The 27,147-nt window shown below is 37.5% G+C and overlaps 1 protein-coding gene across 3 annotated transcripts in view; it reads left to right on the top strand.

Moving 5' to 3' along the window:
• USP32 (ubiquitin specific peptidase 32) overlaps positions 1 to 27,147 on the top strand; it is a 242,916-nt gene that overhangs the window by 180,298 nt on the left and 35,471 nt on the right. For 2 of the 3 annotated variants that reach the window (XM_043583858.1, XM_043583860.1), the window contains 7 exons: positions 8,289 to 8,484; positions 13,304 to 13,479; positions 14,260 to 14,400; positions 19,853 to 20,012; positions 24,039 to 24,193; positions 25,437 to 25,518; positions 26,324 to 26,398. In XM_043583858.1, coding sequence (XP_043439793.1) covers positions 8,289 to 8,484; positions 13,304 to 13,479; positions 14,260 to 14,400; positions 19,853 to 20,012; positions 24,039 to 24,193; positions 25,437 to 25,518; positions 26,324 to 26,398 — 985 coding nt within the window. The remainder of the gene's footprint in view (positions 1 to 8,288; positions 8,485 to 13,303; positions 13,480 to 14,259; positions 14,401 to 19,852; positions 20,013 to 24,038; positions 24,194 to 25,436; positions 25,519 to 26,323; positions 26,399 to 27,147) is intronic. The other variant, XM_043583859.1, reaches the window with a different exon arrangement.

Genomic DNA, 27,147 nt, shown 5'->3' with positions numbered 1-27,147 from the left:
CTGTTTGAGAACTGAGGGAGCAGTATTACTACTCATGTACTAGTACTCGTGAGTACTAGTGCTCATGTATTAGTCTTATTGTTTATTATGATTTATTATTATTACATAATGCTTCTAATCTAAGAAACATTCGAAGCACTTCTCTTTTTTGAATTTATAGACAAAGCCTCTGAGGTCTCTTTAGGTTTTATAATTGCACAGAGTTGTATTAGGCAATTACTTTATTACTCGATCTAGATTTCTAGAGCTTGGGTCTCTTGATTCCTACCTTAGTGCTTTTTCCGTTACCCTATACTGCCTTCCATTTTTTGAAAACCAGCATTGCAGACTGATGAAATATAAAATTGGCATAACTAGTAGTTAAGTTAATTAATACTTGGAATATACATATGTATAAAAAGAAGTAGCATCATCACTGATAGAGAAGAAAATGAATCCTGACCCTTATTTTGGAACATCATTAATCATTTGATACAACTCAGAAGGAATCATGAAATGCTCAAAATAGAATTATCGTATGTTAAAGTGCCACATAGCCCTTTCAGGAATCATCGACTCAAGAGAATGAGGAAAATTTTCACCCTGGGTGAAACCTTATCTACTGAGAGACCTATCTTCTTAAAAACACAGGACAGTTGCTAATAGTTCCAGAGCCAGAAGTCACTAAAAACAAAACAAAAGATCCTTTGATATTTAGGGGAAAAAAATTTCCAGAGCAACTGGAAATAACACTCTCAGAAAGAGCCAGTGACTACAGTATATGACCATTATTGGTTTGCTTAACATGCAGAAGGAAAGATTAGTTGACTGAAAATGTTGATAATTTCACCGAAAGCAAGAGTGGAAGCAATGACCTGAAAAATAGAGGAGGAAGGGGAAAGAAGAAAGAACCTGAGTAATGGTGACAGTTTCAGGCAGTGCCGGACACCGAAAGCAGTAGATTCCTAGAATAGCAAAGAAAGTCAGACAGTGAGAAGACAGACCACTCTAGTTGGAACAGTGGGAAATAAGTGAAGAAAAGCTCTTACTCTCTAAGTCTAAAAAGGTTATCATTCACTGCACCATGTTAAAAGCATATGGTACAGTGTGCAGTCACTGGCAGCAAAGATTTCAGTCTCTGATAAGCTATTAAAATCATTCTATTGCTAAATTATTGTAAAACTTAAAGTAATTATAGTGCATAAACAAACTTAAAATAAATGGAATAGAGAAATGAAATATAAATTTTATTTATTTTTATTTTTTTAATTTTTTTTTCAACGTTTATTTATTTTTGGGACAGAGAGAGACAGAGCATGAACGGGGGAGGGGCAGAGAGAGAGGGAGACACAGAATCGGAAACAGGCTCCAGGCTCCGAGCCATCAGCCCAGAGCCTGACGCAGGGCTCGAACTCACGGACCGCGAGATCGTGACCTGGCTGAAGTCGGACGCTTAACCGACTGCGCCACCCAGGCGCCCCTGAAATATAAATTTTAAAAAGAGCTTCCTGTCAACCATGTGATAGTTATGCACCCACCATTTAAGGTCAAGAACAATTACAGCAAAAATAAAGTGGTTTTTCTGGACGATAACGGAGTGATCTAGGAGAAGACTTTAATTTTTCAAAAGTTATTCTTTCAAAATGGCTATGCTATCAGTCTTACTCCTTCTGTATAGGAAAGAAGTAAATGACCCAAAAGCTCACTAAAATCTGAATCTGTTTAGAGTTTTAATTTTACTTATTTTTTTAAGAAGAGCTTAACTTTATTATTTTTTTAATGTTTACTTTTGACAGAGAGTGAGCGAGCATGAGTGAGGTAAGGACAGAGAGAGAGAGGGAGACAGAAGATCCAAAGCGAGCTCTACACTAAGAGCAGAGAGCCCAGTGTGGGGCTCGAACTCACGAACCATGAGATCATGACCTGAGCTGAAGTCAGATGCTTAAGTGACCGAGCCATCCAGGCCCCCTTCCCAGCTGTTTTTAGAGGCAGTTTGTATCTTGGTTAGCAACTCACTCCTTACACCCATACCCCAGATTGAGTTTGGCTTTGGGCCCTTGATCTTTAAACAAGGGAGACTGACCTCTGTGGGTTGTTAAGTTTTAGGATTCTTTATCTTCCTCTCTACCCCATTCCATGTAATCTTGTTCCTGAGATCAGAGAATTGGTAGAAGACTGTGGGAATCACAAGTATAAACCCTGTAGAAATGGGATTGTCTAGTTAATAAGGAATCAGAACCTAAATTGACTGCCAAGAAGAGAACCTGTGTTCAGACCTGGTGGGTGGGACTGACAGTAGGCCATGTGGTAGGCATATTGCCTTATCCTGAGAGCATCCTTCCCCCATGACCTCTATTCCTTCTCAGATTTTATTTATTTTTATGTGGAAGACATTGAATACAAAGCAAATAGCCTATATGTAATTTGCCACTTTTTCAGGGGTGTGCACATTGTTCCAGAAAAGTGGTTCTCTGACTTGACTGTGCATTGGAATCACCTGGGTTAAAAGAAAAACACCTGGTGCCCTGATCCTCACCCTCAGAAATTCTGATTTAATTGATTTGGGTGCCACCTTGGCCTTGGGATTTTAAAAGCTTCCCAAGTGATGCTAATGTGCCACTAAGTTGGAGAACCGCTAAGAGAGAAATTCCAGAATATCTCTCCCCGAAGGAAGAAGACTGTATTGGCAGATAAGAAAAAAAAAAAAAAAAAATCAACTATTGGAAGTGAAAAGCAAGTTCCAGAGCAAGTAATACATTCAATAAGAAATCAGTTACTACTATACTCTCAGTATTTGCAGCACATTATGAAAACAGAAGTTTTAGACAATAATCCTCACTAGGACAATGGCTATCAATTTTGACTGCATAATAGGATCACATAAAGACCTTTTAAAAAAAAGAAAAGAAATGCCTCTGTTCTGCTCCAAACCTAATAAATCAGAAACCATTGGAGTAATATAAGTCATTTTTGTTCACTGAAAATTTCTTTTGAAATCTAAATTTAATGCATTTTTGCTGATATGAACTCAATATCAGAAAAACTTTGAGAAAATAAGTTATCTCTAAGAAATTGCTGTGAAATCCACACACTGAAAGCCAAACATATGATAAATGATGTAAACTACTCAAACCTAATTTACATGTCTACTTCTTTGGCCATGAGTCATTTTGGTTCTTTTGTTCTGTTGTCCATACAATTTTGACTTTGATGGATAGTGTAATTTAAAATACTATGGGGTGCCTGACTGGCTCAGTCGATAGAGCATGCAATTCTTCAGTCTCTGGGTTATGAGTTCAAGCCCCACGTTGGGCATAGAACTTACTTAAAAAAATATATATATATATGGGTGTATATATATATATATATGTGTGTGTGTGTGTGTGTGTGTGTATGTGTGTGTATATATATGTATGTGTGTGTATATATATATATATGTATGTATGTATATATATATATGCCAATAACCCAAAATCCTATTTAATGTAGATTCCCAATTTCTAGTCATTTCTGTACTGTGGTCATCATATTTTGCCATATAATGCCCATGCTATTATTTGCTTAATACGTTTATGTAAGTAACTTTATCATTTTAATTATATTTTATCATTTTTATGTAAATATTTTAAAAGTAAACTTTATATCACTATCTTTTTTTTTTTTTTTTTTTTTTTTTAATGTTTATCTTTGAGACAGAGAGAGACAGAGCACGAGCAGGGTAGGGACAGAGGGAGAGAGGGAGACACAGAATCTGAAGCAGGCTCCAGGCTCTGAGCTGTCAGCACAGGGCCTGATGCAGGGCTCAAACTCACAGACCGCGAGATCATGACCTAAGCTGAAGTCGGACGCTTAACCGACTGAGCCACCCAGGCACCCCTATATCACTATCTTAAATAGAAAATCAGTGTCACACTCCAGAAATAGGTAAAATAAAAATAAATTCAGTGAAAATAAGATATAATATCAAATTCTAGCTAAATAGTGTTGCCCTTTAAAGACTAGTGTTAAAGCCTTTTCTCTGTTAAAAAGAGAAGTTATTAAATGTTATATCAGCAGATCAAGTATTAGATTAGCACATTAATCTGTTTTTTTTTTTAGATGTTTATTTATTTTAAAAGAGAGAGCACAAGCAGGGCGGGGAGACCGAGAATCCCACTGACAGTGCAGAGCCTGACACCAGGCTCAATATCACAAACTGAGATCATGACCTGAGACAAAATCAAGAGGTGGACGCTTAACCGACTGAGCCGCCAAGGCACACTTAAACTGGGACCCTTTCCTTGAAGTAATCAGAGGAAGTGAGAGAGAATTGAAGAGGGAATAAAATTTTCACGGTGAGCTAGGGTTATTTTAATACCCAAATTAATCTGGTATTTTTCCCATACTTTAGGAACGTTAATAATTGACAGAAGATGCTAACATTAGGATCTGTAGTAAAGAATGTGAATCTCTGGGGCACCTGGGTGGTTCAGTTGATTAAGCTTCCAACTCTTTGTTTTGGCTCAGATCATGATCTCATAGTTCGTGGGTTTGAGCCCTGCATTGGGCTCCACACACAGTGAAGAGCCTGCTTGGGATTCTCTCTTCCTCCCTCCCTCCCTCTCTCCCTTTCTGCCCCTCCCCTGCTTGCTCTCTCTCTTTCTCTCTCTCTCTCTCTCTCTCTCTCTCTCTCTCTCAGTCTCACTCTCTCTCTCAAAATAAATAAAACTTAAAATCTGAATTTGTATACTTCTGAATTGTTTGAAGTTTTAAACAATTGCTGTTTTTAAAAATTTAATCCATAAAGTGAATTGGGCTGTAGAAACCTGGGTTTTATTCTCATTCTTCTTGCCACTCTGTTAAAGGCACTGAAATTTCTTCAGAACTGACTTCTGAAGGATCTACAAATTGATGGTATTCACCTGGTTTATAGATCAAAGAGGAGAAAGCATATAATAAAATGTTGATACAGTGTCTCCCTGTTTGGGCTAAAATTAGAGATGCTATAATTGCATTAAAAGAAACTAAAGCATCCACTGTGCTATTGCTATGCTGTGGAGTTTGTCTTTTAAATTTGATGTGTTTTTTTTCTTGGGTTGCAATTATTTACTTTATAAGCAGTGCCTTCAGTGATCAATTTTATCTACTAAAATGCATGTCAATGTTTACTGAATGCCACTTGAGTTCTTCTACCCATCCTCTTGTGTATCTCCTCAGATGCCTACGGGATCTTGTTTTACTGGTTAATTCCTTCAGTCTTTCTCTTTCCCCTCTCAGTAACAAATATCCTAATCTTCTTTTTTTTTTTTTTTTAATTTTTTTTTTCACCGTTTATTTATTTTTGGGACAGAGAGAGACAGAGCATGAACCGGGGAGGGGCAGAGAGAGAGGGAGACACAGAATCGGAAACAGGCTCCAGGCTCCGAGCCATCAGCCCAGAGCCCGACGCGGGGCTCGAACTCGCGGGCCGCGAGATTGTGACCTGGCTGAAGTCGGACGCTTAACCGACTGCGCCACCCAGGCGCCCCTATCCTAATCTTCTAAAAACATTCACAATGCACATTCTCATAGCACCTTTCCTCCTGCTTCTCTGCAAGTCTTATGTTTCTGTTTTTCCATTACTAAACTTAGTAGAAAATAATTCTATGCAAGCAGTCTCTGCTTCTGGTACTGCAAAATCTCTTGATTTCTCTCTTATCATTCAGATTCAGTGTCCTTCCCAGATTCTTCCATTGCCTATTCTGTAAATATTGTTCTCTCATTGTTATACATACAACATTTTCTTATGCTTTAGGAAGTCTCTTGAGCTCCAGAATTTTATATTTAGCCTCTTTTTCTGTCCTGAACACAAGACTCAAGTGTCTAGGTAACTCAAACAAGAATATCCCCAAATAAGCTCTTTCCCCAAATGATCCCATTAACTCACATACTTTACCTTATGAAAGTGTCAACTCCCATCTAGTTGTCTTCACCAGCACCTCATGTTCTACTTTGGAATTATCTTTGCCTCTTTTTCATGTAGTTGTCAATTTTTTTCACCTCCTACATGTCCTAAGTCCATGTTCTCTCCATCTCCTTATTTCTGAATCTAGCTTTATGGTATAGTAGCTTATCATCTCTTGCCTTGAATTATTGTAGGAGTCTTCTAACTTGTGTCTCAATTTTCAGTTTCTGTCTCTAGTCCTTTCTGTAGTTTTTTTTTTTTTTAAACGTTTATTTATTTTTGAGACAGAGACAGAGCATGAATGGGGGAGGGGCAGAGAGAGAGGGAGACACAGAATCAGAAGCAGGCTCCAGGCTCTGAGCCATCAGCCCAGAGCCCGATGCGGGGCTCGAACTCATGGACCGCGAGATTGTGACCTGAGTTGAAGTCGGACGCTTAACCGACTGAGCCACCCAGGCGCCCCAAGTCCTTTCTGTAGTTTTAAAGCAAAAAATGGATGATAGTGTTTCCCTGTTTGAAACCCTCTCACAGGAAAATCCTGTGAATATAATGTTAAGTGAAAGAAAAAGAAACCATATGCTGTTTTTTAAATGTAATACATATTGGGGTGCCTGGGTGACTCAGTCAGTTAAGCTTCTGACTTTGGCTCAGGTCATCAGGTCATGATCTCGCAGTTCATGAGTTCCAGCCCTGCCTTGGGCTCTCTGCTGTCAGCATGGAACTTGCTTCAGATCCTTTGTTCCCCTCTGTCTCTGCCCTTCCCCTGCTTGCACTCTCACTTTCTCTCTCTCTCTCTCTCTCTCAAAAATAAATAAAATAAAAAACATTTTAATAATAAAAATAAAAATAAATAAAATTTAATAACAACCAGAATGATAGTTCACATTTACTAAATGCCAGGCACTTTACATGTGTTGCTCATGTAATCTTTGCAATAACTCTAAGATAAATACGAATATTATCCTGATTTTTACTCCTGAAGAAACTGGAGCTTAGAAATTTACTTACTGTGAAAGGCCGAATAGCTGGTATGTCAGAGCACTCCCCTTAATTCTAACTATGTACTCCATGCTATTTATTTTTTACATATACATACGTTTTCAGTCACAAAAAAATAAAGGAAACACATCAAAGTGTCAACTAATGCTAAATGCTGGAATCTGAATACTTGTAATATTTTTGTTCATATTTTTCTAGATTTCTACAATAACACTATAATCTGTAATAATAAAAAGAGCAAATATTTAATTTTTTAATGTCAAAAAAAATCTTCCATGGTTTTCAATTTTCAACAGAATAAACTCTAAATAATTTTATGTCAGGGGCACCTGACTGGCTGGCTCAGTTGGTAGAGCATGTGACTCTTGATCTCAGGGTTATGCGTTTAAGCCCCACATTGGGCATAAGATTACTTTAAAAATACATGTATACAGGGGTGCCTGGGTGGCTCAGTCGGTTGGGCGTCCGACTTCAGCTCAGGTCACGATCTCACAGTTCGTGAGTTCGAGCCCCGCGTCGGGCTCTGTGCTGAGACCTCAGAGCCTGGAGCCTGCTTCACATTCTGTGTCTCCCTCTCTCTCTGCCCCTTCCCTCCTCATGCTGTGTCTCTCTCTGTCTCAAAAATAAATAAACATTAAAAAAAAAATTTTTTAAAAATACATGTACAAATACATCACTCACTCACTCATTCATTCACTCACTTTGTGTTACAGAGTGCTTTGCAATACGCTCCCAGTCCACCTTACCAATACTATTTGTACACACCTCTTCCCCTTTGAAGAAATTAAAATTTAGTTATATGGTAAAATGTTCTTGGGGGGGCCTGGGTGGCTCAGTCGGTTGAGTGTCCTGCTATGGCTCAGGTCATGATCTCGCTGCTTGTGAGTTCCAGCCTTGCGTTGGGCTCTGTGCTGACAGCTCAGAGCCTGGAGCCTGCCTCGGATTCTGTGTCTCCCTCTCTCTCTGCCCCTCTCCTGCTCATGCTCTCTCTCCCAAAAATAAAGTAAAACATTAAAAAATATTTTTTTTTTAAATTTTTTTTTTTCAACGTTTATTTATTTTTGGGACAGAGAGAGACAGAGCATGAACGGGGAGGGGCAGAGAGAGAGGGAGACACAGAATCGGAAACAGGCTCCAGGCTCTGAGCCATCAGCCCAGAGCCTGACGCGGGGCTCGAACTCACGGACTGTGAGATCGTGACCTGGCTGAAGTCGGACGCTTAACCGACTGCGCCACCCAGGCGCCCCTAAAAAATATTTTTAAAAATTGTATCTTCTCTATTAAAAAAATGTTTTTAATTGGTGGTAGCTAACTATAGGAGAATTAGAAGCAATAGATAATTTGGGGATTCATCTTATGCCTTAATCTCTGACTTCATGATTTTTAGGATGCCAGCCCTGTTGTAATTGAGCCATCATCTATTCTGAATGGAGGAAAACACTCATTTGGAACAGCAGTACACTCTATAGAGCAAAGTGAAGATAGAATTGGAGGTGGCAGCCTCAGTAATATGAACACCACAGAGGAGAGATTTTCAGACAACATTTCTACTGCATCTGAAGCCTCAGAAACTGCTGGCAATGGTAAGTATGACTTGTTTCCCATAAAGTTTATTCAGGGTTACTTCTTAAAGAAGTATACTTTGTCAGAGAGTGTGCTTGGTAGGATATAATCAGGCTTCCATTCACAGAAATAAGTTTTGAGGTGGAGGGGGTGTTTTATTTTTTAATTTTTAAATTTCATTTAAATCCACATTAGTTAACATATAATGTAATAATGATTTCAGAAGTATAATTTAATGATTCATCACTTACATATAACACCCAGTGTTCATCCCAACAAGTGCTTCCTTTTTGTTGCTGTTGTTAAAGTTTATTTATTTTTGAGAAAGACAGAGACAGTGTGAATGGGGCGAGGGCAGAGAAAGAGGGAGAGAGAAAATCCCAAGCAAGCTCTGTTCTGTCAGCACAGAGCCCTATGTGGGGCTCGAACTCACAAAACCATAAGATTATGACCTGAGCCGAAACCATGAGTCGGACACTCAACCAACTGAGCCACCCATGCACCCCTAACTAGTGCCCCGCTTAATGTGCATCACCCAGTAAGCCCATTCCCCCCACCCAACACCCATCCAGCAACCCATCCAATAAGTTTGCTCTCTGTATTTAAGGGTCTCTTACGGTTTGCCTCTCTTTTTATCTTATTTTTTCTTCCCTTTCTTTATGTTCATCTGTTTTGTTTCTTAAATTCCACATATGAGTGAAATCGTGATATTTATCTTTCTCTGACTGACTTATTTCACTTAGCATACTATACTCTAGTTCCATCCCCGTTGTTGCAATTTTTACAAATGGCAAGATTTCATTCTTTTTGATTGCCAATATTCCATTGTGTATATATACACATCTTCTTTATCCATTTGTCATTCAAAGGACATTTGGGCTCTTTCCACAATTTGGCTATTGTTGATAGTGTTGCTATAAACATTGGGGTACATGTGCCCCTTTGAATTAGCATTTTTGTATCCTTTGGATATATCCCTAGTAGTGCAATTGCTAGGTTGTAGGGTAGTTCTATTTTAATTTTTTGAAGAGCCTCCATACTGCTTTCCAGAGTGGCTGCACCAGTTTGCATTCCCACCACCAGTACAAAAGTGTTCCCTTTCCTCTGCATTCTGACCAACATCCATTGTTTCCTGATTTCTTAATTTTAGCCAATATGATAGGTGTGAGGTGGTGTGAGGTATCTCACTGTGTTTTAATTTGTATCTCCCTGATGATGAATGATGTTGAGCATCTTTTCATGTACCTGTTAGCCATGTAGATGTCTTCTTTGGAAAAGTGTCTGTTCATGTCTTTTGCTCATTTCTTCACTGGATTTGTTTTTTGGGTGTTGAGTTTTATAAATTCTTTATAGATTTTGGATACTAACCCTTTATCCAATATGTCATTTGCAAATATCTTCTCCCATTACAAAGGTTGCCTTTTAGTTTTGCTAATTGTTTCCTTTGCTGTGCAGAAGTTTTTTATCTTGATGAGGTCCCAATAGTTTGTTTTTGCTTTTGTTTCCTTTGCCTCCAGAAACATACCTATTAAGAAGTTGTTGCAAGCTGATGTCAAAGAGGTTGTTGCCTGTTTTCTCCCCTGGAATTTTGATGGTCTCCTGTCTTAACGTATAGGTTTTTCATCAATTTTGGGTCTATTTTTGTGTATGGTGTAAGAAAGTGATCCACATTCATTCTTCATCATGTCGCTGTCCAGTTTTCCCAGCACCATTTGCTAAAGAGACTGTCTTTTTCCCATTGGATATTCTTTCCTGCTTTGTCAAAGATTAGTTGACCATATATTTGTAGGTCCATTTCTGGGTTCTCTATTCTGTTCCATTGATCTATGTGTCTGTTTTTGTGCCAGTATCATACTGTCTTGATGATTACAGCTTTGTAATACATCTTAAAGTTCAGAATTGTGATTGTTTTTCCTTTTCCAGGATTGTTTTGGCTATTTGAGGTCTTTTCTGGTTCTGTACAAATTTTAGAATTGTTTGTTCTAGCTGTGTGAAGAATTCTGTGTTATTTTGATAGGGAATTCATTTAATATTTAGGTTGCTTTGGATAGTAACAATTTTAACAATATTTGTTCTTCCAATCCAGGAGCATGGAATGTTTTCCCATTTTTTTTGTGTCTTCAGTTTTTCATAAGCTTTCTATAGTTTTCAGCATATAGATCTTTTTTACCTCTTTGGTTAGGTTTATTCCTAGGTGTTTTATGGTTTTCGGTGCAATTGTAAATGGGATTGATTCCTTGATTTCTCCTTCTGCCGTTTCATTATTGGTGCATAGAAATGCCACATTTCTGGCGGGGGGCACCTGGGTGGCTCAGTCGGTTGAGCATCCGACTTTGGCTCAGGTCATGATCTCACAGTTCGTGAGTTCGAGCACCGCGTTGGGCTCTGTGCTGACAGCTTGGAGCCTGGAGCCTGCTTCCAATTCTGTGTCTCCCTCTCTCTCTGCCCCTTCCCCGCTCATGCTCTGTCTCTCTCTGTCTCTCAAAAATGAATAAAGTTAAAAAAAAATGCCACATATTTCTGTATGTTGATTTTATATTCTGTGACTTTGCTGAATACATGTATCAGTTCTGGAAGTTCTTTGGTGGAGTCTTCTGGGTTTTCCACATAGAGTATCATGTTGTCTGCGAAGAGTAAAAGTTTGACTTCTTCCTTGCCAATTCTTTTTGATGTCTGATTGCTGAGGCTAGGACTTCCAACACTATGTTAAACAATTGTGGTGAGAGTGGATGTCCCTGTCATGTTCCTGACCTTAGGAGGAAAGGTCTCAGTTTTTCCCCACTGAGGAAGATATTAGCAGTGGGTCTTTCATATATGGCTTTTATGATCTTGAGGTATGTTCCTTTTATCCCTATTTTCTTGAGAGTTTTTTTTATCAAGAAAAGATGCCATATTTTGTCAAACAATTTTCTTGCATCTATTGAGAGGATTGTGTGGTTCTTATCTTTTTTGTATTACTTGTGAATATTGAACCAGCCCTGCAGCCCAGGAATAAATCCCACTTGATCGGGGTGAATAATTCTTTTAATGTATTGTTGGATTTGGTTTGCTAGTATCTTGTTGAGAATTTTTGTATCCATGGGGAAATCACCTTTTGTGGGATCTTTGTCTGGTTTTGGAATCAAGGTAATGCTGGCCCATTCACAGAAATAAGTTTTGAATGAAATGGTCAATTATGTTTCTTGAATTCATTAGTAGCTTTACAAAGAGAAGCTCTTCTATATTCTACTTCATTAATCTCTCAATTTGAAAATATATTCACTGATTAAGCCACTTCTCTCCATATTAAATTATTTTGTCAGGTGCCTGGGTGACTCAGTTGATAAAACGTAGGACTTCCACTCAGGTCACGATCTCACAGTTTGTGAGGTCAAGCCCCACATTGTGATACTCTTCAGATACTCTGCCCCCTCTCTCTGCCCTGTCCCCGCTCATTCTTTCTTTGTCTCTCTCACTCTTTCTCTCACTCTTTCTTTCTCTCTCTGTCTCTCTCTCTCTCAAAATAACTTAAAAAATATTTTGTTAATAAGTTTAGATTTAAGAAGACCATTTTTGAGAAAAGTCTAAATTTCCATCTCCAAGACTCTCTCTGCTTTCATTGGATTTAATGCATCCTCATACCAGATTCTACAGACATTTCAGGCCAGAACTGGGGGATTATTTTGTAAAACTATTGGCAAAAGTCATAATGCTTCCCATAATCCCCCTCACTCCTTGGTACCTATCTAAAATTCAGTGTTTCTATACATTTGGAGGAAATGGCTTGATGTTTTTGTGGCCCAACTGAATTGAGTTGATCCCTGTTACTCTGCTGATAACAGTAGCAGGACTCTTAGACTTACTTTCTTGTTATTTCATCTTTGAGATCTTTTTTCCTTTCCATGGAGGGAGCATTCAAATTGGACAGAGCTAGCATCTTCTCTACAAAGTTCTTTGTAGAATCTACCCCTTGTTCCCCATCTGACATTATAGTGATCACTTAGCAGTCCTAGAAGTGCTCTCTCTCATGAGCCTTAACACCAAGATTATTTCTTAACCCTCTTAAGGTCCTTTTTGATATGTGCTCACTCTGACCTGTGCTATCCACAGGCTAAACAGTGCCACAGATAAGAGATTTAAAGTGATTGATGGCTAGAATGTTTACCCTAGATTAGCCTATAGTTTAGAGTTGAAATACCTTAAAATACCATTGAGGTTCACAACTCTAGGTCATCATTAATCATTTTTCTGTGTGCATCTTTCTTTTGTAACCTGTATGTCTTCCTTTGAAGTAAGTTTATTAGGAAACCATTCCTTCCCCTCTGGTACTCTTCTATTCTTGTTTTAGCTCCTTCCCTTTGGTTTAGAGACTTCTCCTCCTCCTCCCCCTACCCCCATCCCTACCCCTTACCCCTTCTTCTTCCCCTCTTTTCCTCCCCCCCCCCTTTTTTTTTAATACTTCTTCTTATCACCATTATCTACTAAGAACATTTGGAATGTGTTTATAGGTGGAATAGAAGAATTAAAGGTGACTGTGTGAGAGCCCAGCTATTTGGCCATACTTCTTTTCCTGTCAAAGGATGTGTAATTCTTGTGACTTACTAGATATTTTAGGAGGTTGGCCAAATGTCCATTTGGTAACAGTTTTTAAAGCTTTTCTTCTACCTAGTGTTATGCTAGGTGTTTTCCAGAAAGAATACATGTATATTTCCTGTCTTCTACAGAGTTATCAGAATATTATACTGTACTGACTGACATGCCAACACAAAAATAGCATAATACATGGACACTGAGTTCATATCTTCAAGCCTATGTATAATAACTAAAAATAAAGAGATTCCATCCTCTTTTCCCTTACAGGCTTTCTGTATTCTGCCACACCAGGGGCAGATATGTGCTTTGCTCGACAGCATAACACTTCTGACAACAACAACCAATGTTTGCTAGGAGCCAATGGGAACATTTTGTTGCATCTCAGTCCTCAGAAACCAGGGGCTATTGATAACCAGCCATTAGTAACTCAAGAACCAGTAAAGGTAAGTGATTTGACATCTACTTAAAATAATTCTCTTTCAAGTGGCAAATAAATTCCTTTCTAGAGGTTTTAACACATAGCACAACATTCATACATTCATGATTCACTTAATTAACCTGGTGTAGATGGATATCTCTGCATAGTACACATCTGTGAGAATATTTTATGATTTAGAGAATATTTTATGATATAGAAGCAGTAGTAATCTTTAAAAGTATTCTTGGGGTGCCTGGGTGGCTCAGTCGGTTAAGAGTCTGACTTCGGCTCAGGTCATGATCTTGCAGTTTGTGAGTTTGAGCCCTGCATCAGGCTCTGTGCTGACAGCTCAGAGCCTAGAGCCTGCTTTGGATTCTGTCTCCTTCTCTCTCTGCCCCTCCCCACTTGTGCTCTGTCTCTCTGTCTCTCAAAAATAAATAAACGTAAAAAAAAAAAATTCTTAGGACAGCTACTGTGAAAATGTAGTTTTATGTGTATGTGGAATTTTTTTTTCCTAAAATAATATTTTATACTGTGTTTGAAAGAAATCTGTGAAAACCAGTCTTATTTCCAGATGCTCTAATGATTTTTCAAATAATTTGCCTTGAGTTATCTTCCTTAAATAATTTATTTTGAAAGTTAAAAATAAAAATCTCTTATAGAAAATTCATTTTTTTTTCCAGTAACATAAAACTGAGTCGTGACATATGTGTTTGTTCTCCTGTGTCTAGGTTATGTTAAAACACAAGACTCTGTAAATACTAAAAATACTAAAAATCAACATTTGTGTTCCATTCTTTCTAAGGCTACATCGTTAACACTAGAAGGAGGACGATTAAAACGAACCCCACAGCTGATCCACGGAAGAGATTATGAAATGGTTCCAGAACCTGTGTGGAGAGCACTTTATCACTGGTATGGAGCAAACCTGGCCCTTCCTAGACCTGTAAGTATAACTAGTAGTGCTTTATCTAAGGAACAGTCCTAGTTTGGGTCTTCTGTTACTTTTCTATATGAATTTCACTATCCACAAATTAGTTCTTACCTGTGACAGCAGAATACTCAGTACATGTAAATTAGTTGAACAAAATTTATGTTCCTTTTACATGTATTCATTCATTTGTTCAGACATTTACTGAGCACTGTATTAGGTACCAACTCTTCAGTGATGTGTTTATGGGAGTGTGTGGCTACATGGAGTGGAGAGAATAGTCACTGAATTAAGTAAAGTCAAGGATATTATGAGGCTAGGCTATTAAATAAGTCATCCACATAAACACAGACTTTAGGATAATGCAGGACTTAGGCTGAGCAGAAGTCTGAAAGCCGGTGCCAAAAAGTTCAGTGAATATAGAGGAAGTGGTGTAGTAGTTACTTCTGAAACTGTAATTTGCATTAACCACACAGGCATCCAGTTAGGGATTGATTCTTCCCATAGCTGTTGGTGGATTTTTGTGTTTTGTCTTTTTGAAGGAAGGACACAAAAATGATCACAACAAATGATAACAGGAATTCAAGGCTTGTGAATGCTGATTGTTGCCATTACTAGGATGAGTCATTCAGAGCATAAATAAAATGTTCTAAAATAATTTAAAAGACTTGAAGTATATAATATCAAAATATTAATGAGTTTACTATACAACATCTGTTGTGCTTATACAGTAAACAACAGGACTCATTACCCTGAATACTTTGCATTGTCAATGCAGTAAAATACTTTGTAAAAAGGTTCTTTTTGTAGATCAAGAAACACTCTCCTTCATACAATGTCTGAGATAGAACTTTCTTTTTTTAAGCGTTTATTTATTTATTTTGAGAGAGAGCGTGTGTGAGCAGGGGGCGGGCAGAAAGACAGGAAGAGAGAGAGAGTCCCAAGCTGACAGCATGGAGTCCAGTGCGGGGCTCAATACCACAAACCATGTGGTCATGACCTGAGCCGAAATCAGCAGTTGGACACTTAACTGACTGAGCCACCAAGGCAGCCCCAAGATAGAACTTGCCCCAAGATAGAACTTTCTTACACTAGGAAAGTTTGCATGGATGAGATACAGTTACTTAGATCACTTCTAAAAAGAGTAAAATCTGCTATAAAGCTCTAGTGTATAATTTTGATGTTGATTTTGAGTTATTAATAATTATGTTTATTAAAAATTGTGTTTAAGTTGGAATCAGGAATTTAGTATTGTGTTTCTTGGCTCCAAAAGTTTCCTACTGTATTTGTCATCAGGACCCCTAGACAGATACATATAAATATGAATATACATAGATATATCTACTATATGTACTTTATTCTTTATCTATATTCTTTATATATACTTTATTTATTGGGAGGTGGGGTAGTCCTTCAGTTAGTCACTTAATTTCTGGGACTTTCCTGCTATATCTTAAAAAAATTTTTTTTAATGTTTTTATTCATTTTTGAGAGACAGATACAGAGCACTAACAGGGGAGGCACAGAGAGAGGGAGACAGAATCTGAAGCAGGCTCCAGGCTCTGAGCTATCAGCACAAAGCCCAACACAGTTGAACGCATGAACCTTGAGATCATGACCTGAGCCAAAGTTGGACACTTAACTGACTGAGCCACCCAGGCACCCCTTAATTTCTGGGACTTTCCTGCTGTATCTTAATATTCTATATCTACAGGGAAAACATTGTTGATAATTATGTTTGACACATACATACTTTGATGTTTTAGAGGCTGCCTAGATTTGGATTACCAGCGTTCCAATCTCTAAATCCCAGTGTCCTCCTCTGTAAAATGAAGATAACAATATCTACTTCATTAGAGTTTTGATAATTAAATAATATGTGTGATTAGGACAGCATCTGATTTATAGTAAGTGGTCAGTAAATATTGACTATTGCTAATATTATCATCATCATCATTATAATTATTAAATGAGTTTTTCAGAGCCCCATGCAAGGTCATGTTTTTACATTGAGGTCAGACAAATATTAAAGTAATTTTACTAGATCAAAGCTGCATTTACTGGTTTAATAGTATTTTTTTAATCTCTAAATTTGCCTGCTTACAGGAAAAAGTGCTGTAAAAAAATTTAAATACGGTGTTTACACGTAGAGAATACTAAATGTATTGCCATGGCAAGGTTAAAAATTAATGTTTTTCACCTTCATACTTATATAAGTCATACTATTTATTTAAATAATATCTTTGGGGCACCTGGGTGACTCAGTCAGTTGAGCGTCCGACTCTTGATTTCAGCTCAGGTCATGATTTCACAGTTGTGAGATCGAGCCCGACATTGGGCTCTGCACTGAGTGTGGAGCCTGCTTAAGATTCTCTGTCTCTCTTTCTCTGTCTCTCTCTCTCCTCCCCCCCCACCACCCACTCTGCCCTTCTCCCCTGCTGTGCTCACTCTTTCTCTCTCTAAATAAAATACAAATTATTAAAGTATATAGATACATATACACACCAAGGGGGCACCTGGGTGGCTCAGTCAGTTGAACGTCCGACTTCAGCTCAGATCATGATCTCATGGTTTGGGAGTTCCAGCCTCACGTTGACTCTCTGTTGACAGTGTGTACCCCGCTTCAGATCCTCTCTCTCCCCCTCTCTCTGCACCTTCTCTGTTCGTGCTCACACTCTCTCAAAAATAAATAAAAATATTTTTAAAAAATACTTAATTTGTACATGTTGTACATGCTCAGTGATAAGTGACACACAAAAAAAACAAAGAAATAAAAATAATGCCAAATCCTACTTCTTAAAAGATAACCACTATTAACATTTTGGTGTGTATCTTTCTAAGCAGTGTGCATTCCTCTGTGCCTACTCATACATATACATATGTAAGTAGATATGTGTGGGTAATTTTATGAAATTGAATCATCTTATACCTGATGTTTTGTGACCTGCTATTTTCAATCTAACATAGATGCTGTGGATATCATTCTAGGTCAGTAAATCTAGATCTGTACCATTATTTTCAGTAATTGCATAGTGTTCCTTTATATACTTTGCATACATATACACTTGCATATGTACATAAATCATAATTTATTAACCAATCACCTACTGATAGGCATTTAGTTTGCCTCTAGCACCTAATTGTTAAAAAAAATTTCTGGAAAAAAAATTTCTGGCGAGCGTTTTCTTTCCCAACATGGTGTGGTGATCTCTTTATGGTAAATTCCTGCAAATGGAATTGCATCTGTTGTTTGCAGTTGTCACTGAGGTTAAGAAGTTCAAAGACAAGAATAATTAAAATGTAAATGTGTTTTGTATGTTTGTACATAAGAATTTGTTAATTTGTAACTTGCTCACGAAAGCACTTTTATCTTGGCAAGCAAGATGGGCATTATAAAAACTACTTCATTATCAGTTCAGATTCTGCCAAAGGTATGTTTTTATATAGCTTTACAACTACAGATACTGTTATTATTTTTTTTATTTAAGTAATCTCTCCCTACCCCGAGACCAAGGGGTAACATGTTCCTCTGAGCCAGGCAGGTGCCCCAGATACTGAATTATTAATTTTTCCTCAAATCATGTAAAACTGAAACCATAAGAATGATGGTTGGTTTTGTAGCTGTCAGTGCCTGTTTAGAAGTGGAGAGACTTCTTCTAGCAGTCTTAGAGGAGAATACCGGGGAGAGAGTTACTGCTTATCATTTAAGTAGGATTTGAAAAATCTCCCAAGTGGAGCTTTTCGAGTGCCATACTATAGCCTATCAGAATTTTAAGAAAAAGTACTAAAAGTGTGGTTTGTATCATTGTTTTTATCTGGTTCTTTACTGCCCCCTCTTGGTGTTGAAAAATGCTCTATTGCAGAAAACACTGGTTACTAGGGCAGAGGGAAATAAAATAAAGCCTGATCACTGGAGACTGTTAAACATTATGTAGGATTTTATGTTTAAAGAGTGCTAATTCTGCTATCCTTTTGGAATACTAATTTGATAATGTTCAACTCTTAAAATTCATAGAGCAATATTTTTATAATGAAATGTTTTCCTGTATCTTTGGGCTGGCAAACATATTATTGCAGGGGATTACTGCAAATTTCTGTTTCTTTTTTTTTTTTTTTAAGGTTTATTTATTTTGAGAGAGAGAGTACAAGCGAGGGAAGGGCAGAAAGAACAAGAGAGAGAGAGAATCCCAAGCAGGTTTCGTGCTGTCAGCACGGAGCCTGATACTGGGCTTGATCCCACAAACCATAAGATCCTGACCTGAGCCAAAATCAGGAGTCAGATGTTTAACCGACTGAGCCACCCAGGTGCCCCAGAAAAATCCTGTTTCAACAACATAAGTCTTAGTTTTGTACATCCAATGTAGTTGTTTTAATCATAGACAAAAATACACTGAACAAACCAGTTACACAGTAGAACATAGATAGCAAATTTTTTAAAGGTTTTTTTTTTCTTCTTTTTTTTTTTTTTTTTTTTTATTTTTTTTTTATTTTTAAAATTTTTTTTTTCAACGTTTATTTATTTTTGGGACAGAGAGAGACAGAGCATGAACAGGGGAGGGGCAGAGAGAGAGGGAGACACAGAATCGGAAACAGGCTCCAGGCTCTGAGCCATCAGCTCAGAGCCCGACGCGGGGCTCGAACTCCCGGACCGCGAGATCGTGACCTGGCTGAAGTCGGTCGCTTAACCGACTGCGCCACCCAGGCGCCCCTCTTCTTTTTTTTTTTTTGAGAGAGCAGGGAAGGGACAGAGGAGGGAGAGAATCCCAAGCAGGCACAGAGCCTGATATGGGTGGGGCCTATTCTCATAAATGGTGAGATCATGACTTGAGCCAAAATCAAGCCAGTCGCCCAACCAACTGGGCCACCCAGGTGCCCCTAGATAGCAAATTTTTATATGAAAACATTTTTATCCTAAGTAATATAATAAATAAAAATTGAAGCAAATGTATTATATTCTTTATTGAAGAAATAAGGTGTTTTCAAATGATGTCCAGTGATAAGGTTTTATGAGAGAAGCACATTCATAGGTTTCTGAGAATATTGTAAAATAAATGTTCATACATTTCGGAGAATATCTTATGAGAGAAGTACGTTCATACACTTCTAAGAAAATTGGTACGCTTTGGCAAAAGGACTTGTAGTTAATGATACGACCTTCCATATTTTTTGACTTATACCTCTAGTCCTAGGAATTTGTCCGTGGAGCTCCTGGGTGGCTCTGTCGGTTAAGCGTCCAATTCTTGATTTCAGCTCAGGTAATGATCTTGCGGTTTGTGGGTTTGAGCCCCACACCAAGCTCTGCACTGACACTAGGGAGCCTACTTGGGATTCTCTCTTTCCCACACTCTCTCTGCCCTTCCCTTGTTCGCTCTAAATACATACATACATACATCTCAGAAATTAGATAAAAATGACAAATTTTGTTTCTTCTTTTATAGTGATCACATTATATCTTTTATGACAACAGGTAATCAAGAATAGCAAGACAGAAATCCCAGAGCTAGAGTTATTTCCTCGATATCTTCTCTTCCTAAGACAGCAGCCTGCCACTCGGACACAGCAGTCTAACATCTGGGTGAATATGGGTATGATGAGCCTGAGAATGTTTCCTCAGCATTTACCAAGAGGTAACTTAAGAATGCAGCAAGAATACCATGCATTTGTTGAAACAAACAAACAAACAAAACCCAAGTTGCTCGAAGTCTGGTGCCACTGTACTAATACACATTCCCATCTGCTTTCATTCAGAATCAGTAAATCATCAATGGGGCTTAGATCTATGGTCATGCGCAAGACTAGATGGGGTAGTGGCAAAATCTCAGCAGCAAACTGAGAAGAGTTGTTTCTTTTTCTGGCTAGTCAACATACAAAGAAAATAAATAGAAATATATTTCATATACTTTTTTTCTTTGAAAACCATCCATTGTAAATTATTTCCTTGACCTAAGGTAAAATCTGTCAGTCTGTGACTGACTAATCTTTTCACCTCCACTCAAATATCTGAAAGTAATTTCTTTTGCAATATCATATTTTTGTTTGTTGGTTGGTGTTTTGGGGGACTTTTTTTGAGAAAACATGATACATTTCTCATGCTTGGCCCACAGAGCCTTTATAAGAAGACAGATAATATATATAAAATGAAGGATATATTTTTGAAAACTAAAATGATACATTGGCTTTGAAAAACATCAAGCCTATCAAAATGACATAAAAGTTCCCATTTTGATGTATTACATACAAAAAGTTCCCCCTTGATTTCTCTGTTATGTTAAATTTTATTGACAGGCAGGACTTGCCTTGTGCTTTTACTTTGCAAATATTTGACATTGTTCTTCAGCAGAAGTAATGAGTTCATCCATTTACACAAAATCTCAGACTTTGTGTTAATAATGCCACAATGTTATTATAATTAATATAACTTAGTATGTAAGAACCCAAACCAACTCTATAATCACTATCATCCCTCCCTTGAAATTAAATAGAATTAGTTTTACCCCTTTCTTAAAGGTTATATTCAAATTATATATGGAGATTCTTACACATATTGTTTGGTAAGAATTATAGCAAAGCATTGGCTTCTACCTAACCAAATTTTGTCTTTGGGGAAAATGTCAAAATCAAGGAACAGTGAAATAGAATCACTGTGAAACATTCTTGATTTAATTTTCCATTGAATAAAAGTATTTGCCTTGCTTCCATGGCACCCTAGCATATATTTTTTTCAATTCTCTTTGAAAGATAACATGAGAGGAAAAATGTGTTGTTGTGTTTTAGTAAGTATTCTTTGTAACTCTTGTGCTGATCCTAGATTTTTGCTGCTTCTGTAAATTCCACTAGATTTGTTGGTGCTATTCAAAAACACAAAAGTATGTGTAATAAGTGGCTGCCTGCTTAATGAGCTATGCTATAAAAACTGTCTAGAATTCAAATAAATTTCTTATGTGGCTTAAGACCATAGAAATTGACTTGGACACTACACTTGCAAATGCTTTTGAATCCTAGAACTGGGTAGTTATTGCTCTAAATTTATTCTTAATTTGAAATTTTTATTCCTTACTAATTAGTTCTGAAATCAATCATTAATCATTTTGAAGTTTGTAAAAAAGATGCTTTCTTGCTGTAATCTTGTAACTAATCCTCTGATGTATAATTGGAGAAATTTGCTCTATTACTTTCTGTTAGGAATTATTCTTTGCTCACTGATGACTTTAAAAGATTTGCTATGCTGTGTGTTTAAAATTGATCATGGTTGGGTTTTGTTCTGCTGTAACATAGTTTTCATCTTTCTTCTTACTCAATGTATTAAGGGTTATTTACTAGGCTCTTTACTCCTTTTGAAGTGACAGATGTACAAACCATGTTTAAAGCCTTCAATGTAGCCTTTTTGACAGAGAAAGCTACAGAGGCCTTTGTTTCTTATATGATTTTTCAACCTATTGTAGGTGAGTGAATTCTTTTTGGAAGTTCTTTAAAAAGTGGATGATACCAATACTTTTCTCTGCTTTGTTTAGTAGATGAAGACTTACATGCATTTAATAAGGGGAAAAAAGCTAAGTCTCCATTGAATGGGTAGAAAATTGCCTGGCATGTATACTTGTACCCTAGGTGGATTATATTGATATGCTAAGGGTTTTTTTGTTTTGTTTTGGGTTGTTCAGTAAACTATAACATGCTATATAGCTAGAGAGGACCATTTTAAGCTACAACTCTTGCCTGGGTTTTTGGCTGAAAAATTAACCAGGGTTTAGTAGATTGTTTTAGCAAACGATTTTTGACTTCCATAATCCCTTGTCATTTCATCCACCTTCTCTTTTGAAGTATGTGGTTAAACTTGATATATTCTTTCTTTACTTTTCACTCTTTTCCCTTGCTGCCATTGTTTTTGTTTCTTGAGCCCTCTAGGAATTAAAGATCATGTCTGCTATCTTCTTACTGGGCAGGCAGGCCATATGGTTTTCCTCCTACCTTTTCAGCAGGGTGATTTTTTTTTTTTTTTTTTTTTATTTACAGGAAGGTTCTTAATTTCACTTTTAACTCCACTTGGTAGAGTGTATGCCTACTTAGAATTCTAAACAAAAGTTTCTTATGTAATTGTACTAATGTGCCAGGTTATCAGGGCACTTAATGACTGAGAATGATAGGGTTAGTAATTCACAGATAGTTTATTTTAAGAAAGTGGGTCAGGGGGTGCCTGGGTGGCTCAGTCAGTTAAGCATTTAACTCTTAATCTTGACTCAGGTCATGATCTCACAGTTTGTGGGATTGAGCCCCACGTCAGGCTCTGTCCGCCCTGACAATGTGGAGCCTGCTTGGGATTCTCTCTCTCCCTCTGTCCTTCCCTCAGTCACGCTCTCTTGCTCTCCTTCTCAAAATAAATAAACCTAAAAAAAAGGGAGAAAGTGGGTCAGGTTGCTAAATAACAAAAATTCAATGAAGGAAATTTTAAAGATCTAATTGGCTTTATTAATCAATTTATATGAATTTGGCAGCATCCCGTCTAGCAAGTAGTAGGGAGCTCCCAAGGGCTTACAGAAAAGGAAAGGTTTTTAAAGGTAGAGAGGGAGTGGAAAAAGGGAAACTATTAGCAAAGATTCCACTGTTTTAGGCAAGGTCTCCCTCTTAAGGGGAATGGTAGGAGTCTATCAGTAATTTCCTAGTACTGACAAATTCCTATGTTGACTGGTTAAAGGTTACATTTCTGGGGGTTTGAAACTGCAGTTAGGTTAGGTTTTAAGTCCTGGTTTATGGACTTAACGCTTTAACCTAAGTGATGCCATTTTGGGCCAGTGGTTTTCTTTTCAATGAATCCAGTTAACTGTGGAATTCAAATCCAGTCCCATATTATCTTCCCCATTCTTACACTGAATTTTGGTTTTGCTATTGCATCATGTAACCCTGCCGAGGACAGCCAAGATACCAGGGTCAATTGTTGATACATGCCACCTTTCTTGGGATCCAAATACTGCCTGTTAATTTGGGCCTCTGATTTTGTTGCTCTTCCTTTCAAAGTTAAGACTGACTTTATTTTATTTATTTTTTCAACGTTTATTTATTTTTGGGACAGAGAGAGACAGAGCATGAACGGGTGAGGGGCAGAGAGAGAGGGAGACACAGAATCGGAAACAGGCTCCAGGCTCTGAGCCATCAGCCCAGAGCCCGACGCGGGCCTCGAACTCACGGACCGCGAGATCGTGACCTGGCTGAAGTCGGACGCTTAACCGACTGCACCACCCAGGCGCCCCAAGACTGAATTTAAACATACTTTAACACAGTTGGTCCCCTGTCTTCATTTTACAGCTTTATTTTAAAGCTTCTTCTTTTTTTTTTTAATGTTAATTTATTTTTGACAGAGACAGTGTGAATGGGGGAGGGGCAGACAGAGGGAGCCACAGAATCTGAAGCAGGCTCCAGACTCCGAGCTGTCAGCACAGAGGCTGACGTGGGGCTCGAACCCACAAACTACGAGATCATGACCTGAGCCGAAGTCGGATGCTTAACTAAGACACCCAGGCACCCCTAAAGCTTCTTAATTTTTAAAATTATTAAAGCTGTAATTCTCATTTCTCATCATTATTTTCTGAAATAGTCATTGCTGATCAGGGAGCTCTTTTTTATATCTGCCATTTTCCTTATCATGATTACTATGACCATAGGAAATGTACCTTCTCCGAATGCGCCCTTAAAGCGGGTCTTAGCCTATACAGGCTGTTTTAGTCGAATGCAGACCATCAAGGAAATTCATGAATATCTATCTCAGAGGCTACGCATCAAAGAGGAAGATATGCGTCTGTGGCTGTACAACAGTGAGGTAAGTCATCTCCTGTTGTAAGGTAATTTATATACACATGTTGAAAAGAATCAAATGGTACAAAAGTATATAGTGAAAATTCTTTGTTCCCAACCTCTGACCTCTATCTCCCACTTTCCTCAGAGGCAGTGCTATTAAATGGTTATATGTTCTTCTTAATATATGCAGTGTGTTTGCAGATTATACTTTGAAATTGGATCATAAATAGTTTTAACCAGTTCTGTATTCCATTGTTCCCTCTTTGTAACATCCTCCTATGATCACCATTGAGAGACAGTATGGTATAATAGTGAATAGCACGATTCCTGGAACCACACTGCCAGGGGTTAATCTTGTCTCTGCCACTTTAGCTGTATAACCCAGAGCAAGTTACTTAACTGTCTCAATTTTCTCATGAGTAAACAGGCAAAATAATAGATCTCGCTTAGAATTAAATGACTTAACTTTGTGAGCACTTTAAATAGGGCGAGCACAAACAAAAACGTGTAATTGTCCTGTATGATTTTATATTTTGGTTCTTTTTTTTAAATATTTATTTTTGAGAGAGACAAAGAAGACACGAGCGGGGAGGGGCAGAGAGAGAGAGGGAGACACAGAATCCAAAGCAAGCTTCAGGCTCTGAGCTGTCAGCACAGAGCCCAACACAGGCTCGAACTCACAAGCTGTAAGATCATGACCTGAGCCAGAGAGACAGAGACAGAGAGGACATGAGAGGGGAGGGGCAGAGAGAGAGAGAGAGGGAGACACAGAATCCAAAGCAGGCTCCAGACTCTGAGCTGTCAGCACAGAGCCCAACACAGCCTCGAGCTCATAAGCCATGAGATCATGACCTGAGCCAAAATCAGATGCTTAACCAACTGAGCCACCCAGACACCCCTAGTTTTGGTTCACAAACACGTTTACTGAATTTCATACCAGGTACTAGAGAAAAGTTCTGTAAGTGCTTCAGAAAATCTAAATCTCAGTGAATTTTGGTTTGATGTATAGTGAGTCTTCTGATCTCCCAAAATTCTGTTATAACTTTTTTTTAGAGACATAAAGTATTTGTTTATGGAGTTGACATTGTTTTTCTCTCATGTTGCCAACTAAATTATTAATATTTCTGAACAACTATAATATCCACATATCTGTCACATAAGTTATAGAACTTCAAGGATGTGTTTGTCATTCATTTTTATTTTATTTCCATTTTGTTTTAAATTTAGTAATCAATTTAACAAAAACATTTCCTCCTCCTTACCAGAATTACCTTACTCTTCTGGATGATGAGGATCATAGATTGGAATATTTGAAAATCCAGGATGAGCAGCATCTGGTAATTGAAGGTACAAGATGGAAGCATGCATCTATATTAGATTTTAGGGAAAGAATTTAAGGTTTAGTTACTCAATAATTCATTTTATAATTTTTCTAACTATTATAGTAAAGAAAAACTATTAAGGTCTTATGTAATCCTACATACTATCAAGATTGCTTTAAAAGAAAAATATGTCTACATTCATTGGCTGGCAATGGATGGAAATGGTGGGTAGAAACAAGTGAATTCGGTTATAAATTTACAAAATTTCTTAGAAATTTCAAGCTGCCTTTTTTGAGTTTGAGTAAGAAAACTAACTTTCTGGCACAGTTAGTGGCACAGGCTTTCATTAGTCATCAACACTGGTCACTCACCAACAGAGCTTACTTGTATATTCACATATACATTTACATAGTGGCATGCATGTGTCATTGAAAATTTAAAATGTATCTTTTCCCATCAAGATTTTTGGAAACGTTGCTAGCTGCCTTTGTATTAAAATAGAGTTTTACTCTAACAGTTGTCACAATTTAAGAAGGAATTGTGATAATTCTAATGCATTGAGTTTAAGAGCTTTAATTACATTTATCGATACTTGAGTATAATTTTAATTCAGGCAGGTAATTGAGGGAATAGCTTACTAATGAATTCTAATTAAGTGACTGTAAAGTCCCCAATATAGAGTTGGAATAGTTTTAGAATCAATTACAAAATTAACCCCTTTTTTTTCAGTTTCTGGTTTATTTAGAAATAAACTCTTTTCAAAAAAAAAAAAAAACAGAAGCAATTAAATGGATATAGATAAGAAATTAACACATTTTCTGTCTTTCCAGTTCGCAACAAAGATATGAGTTGGCCTGAGGAAATGTCCTTTATAGCAAACAGTAGTAAAATAGATAGACACAAGGGTAAGTCTCTGATGTATTATTTTTAAAGAGATGATCTTAAAAGTCGTCTTCTTCTTCTTCTTCCTCTTCTTCTTCCTCTGCTTATGCTCCTCCTCCTCCTCCTCCTCCTTTTTTTTTTTAAATTTTCTTATCTATTGAAGTGTTAACAACTTTTGGCCCTCTAGTTCAAAAGTGAACTAGTTCCCCTTTTACTTTACTTTTTCCTGAAGCATCACATTTTTTCTAACCTCACAATTAAATAATTTATATCTTTTTAAAGACCTGATACTAGGAGAGAATTGTTTGAATTCTAAAAAACTATCATAGCAGGGGTGCCTGGGTGGCTTAGTCAGTTAAGCATCCGACTTCCGCTCAGATCACGATCTCACAGTCCGTGAGTTTGAGCCCCGTGTCAGGCTCTGTGCTGACAGCTCAGAGCCTGGAGCCTGCTTCAGATTCTGTGTCTCCCTCTCTCTCTGCCCCTGCCCTGCTCATGTTCTGTCTCTCTCTGTCTCAAAAATAAATAAAAACATTTAAAAAAATTAAAAAAAAAAAAAAACTATCATAGCAGTTAAAGAGAATCATTGCTACTTTTAGATCACAAATGAACTTGGATTATCATGATTGCCAGGGACATCCCATGAAAAACCTTCTCTACTTTTAGCATTCCAAGACTGGATAAAGAAGTATTAGCTCCATTTAGCCAACTGAAAGAATTTTAAAAATCTTTGCATCAAATACAAGTAACTGTTTTGTCTGTGACATTAAGT

This window comes from Prionailurus bengalensis, chromosome E1 (assembly GCF_016509475.1).
Source record: "Prionailurus bengalensis isolate Pbe53 chromosome E1, Fcat_Pben_1.1_paternal_pri, whole genome shotgun sequence".
Classification (NCBI taxonomy): domain Eukaryota; kingdom Metazoa; phylum Chordata; class Mammalia; order Carnivora; family Felidae; genus Prionailurus; species Prionailurus bengalensis.
Note: the sequence above shows the minus strand (reverse complement) of the source record. Positions and strands in the feature narration are given on the sequence as shown.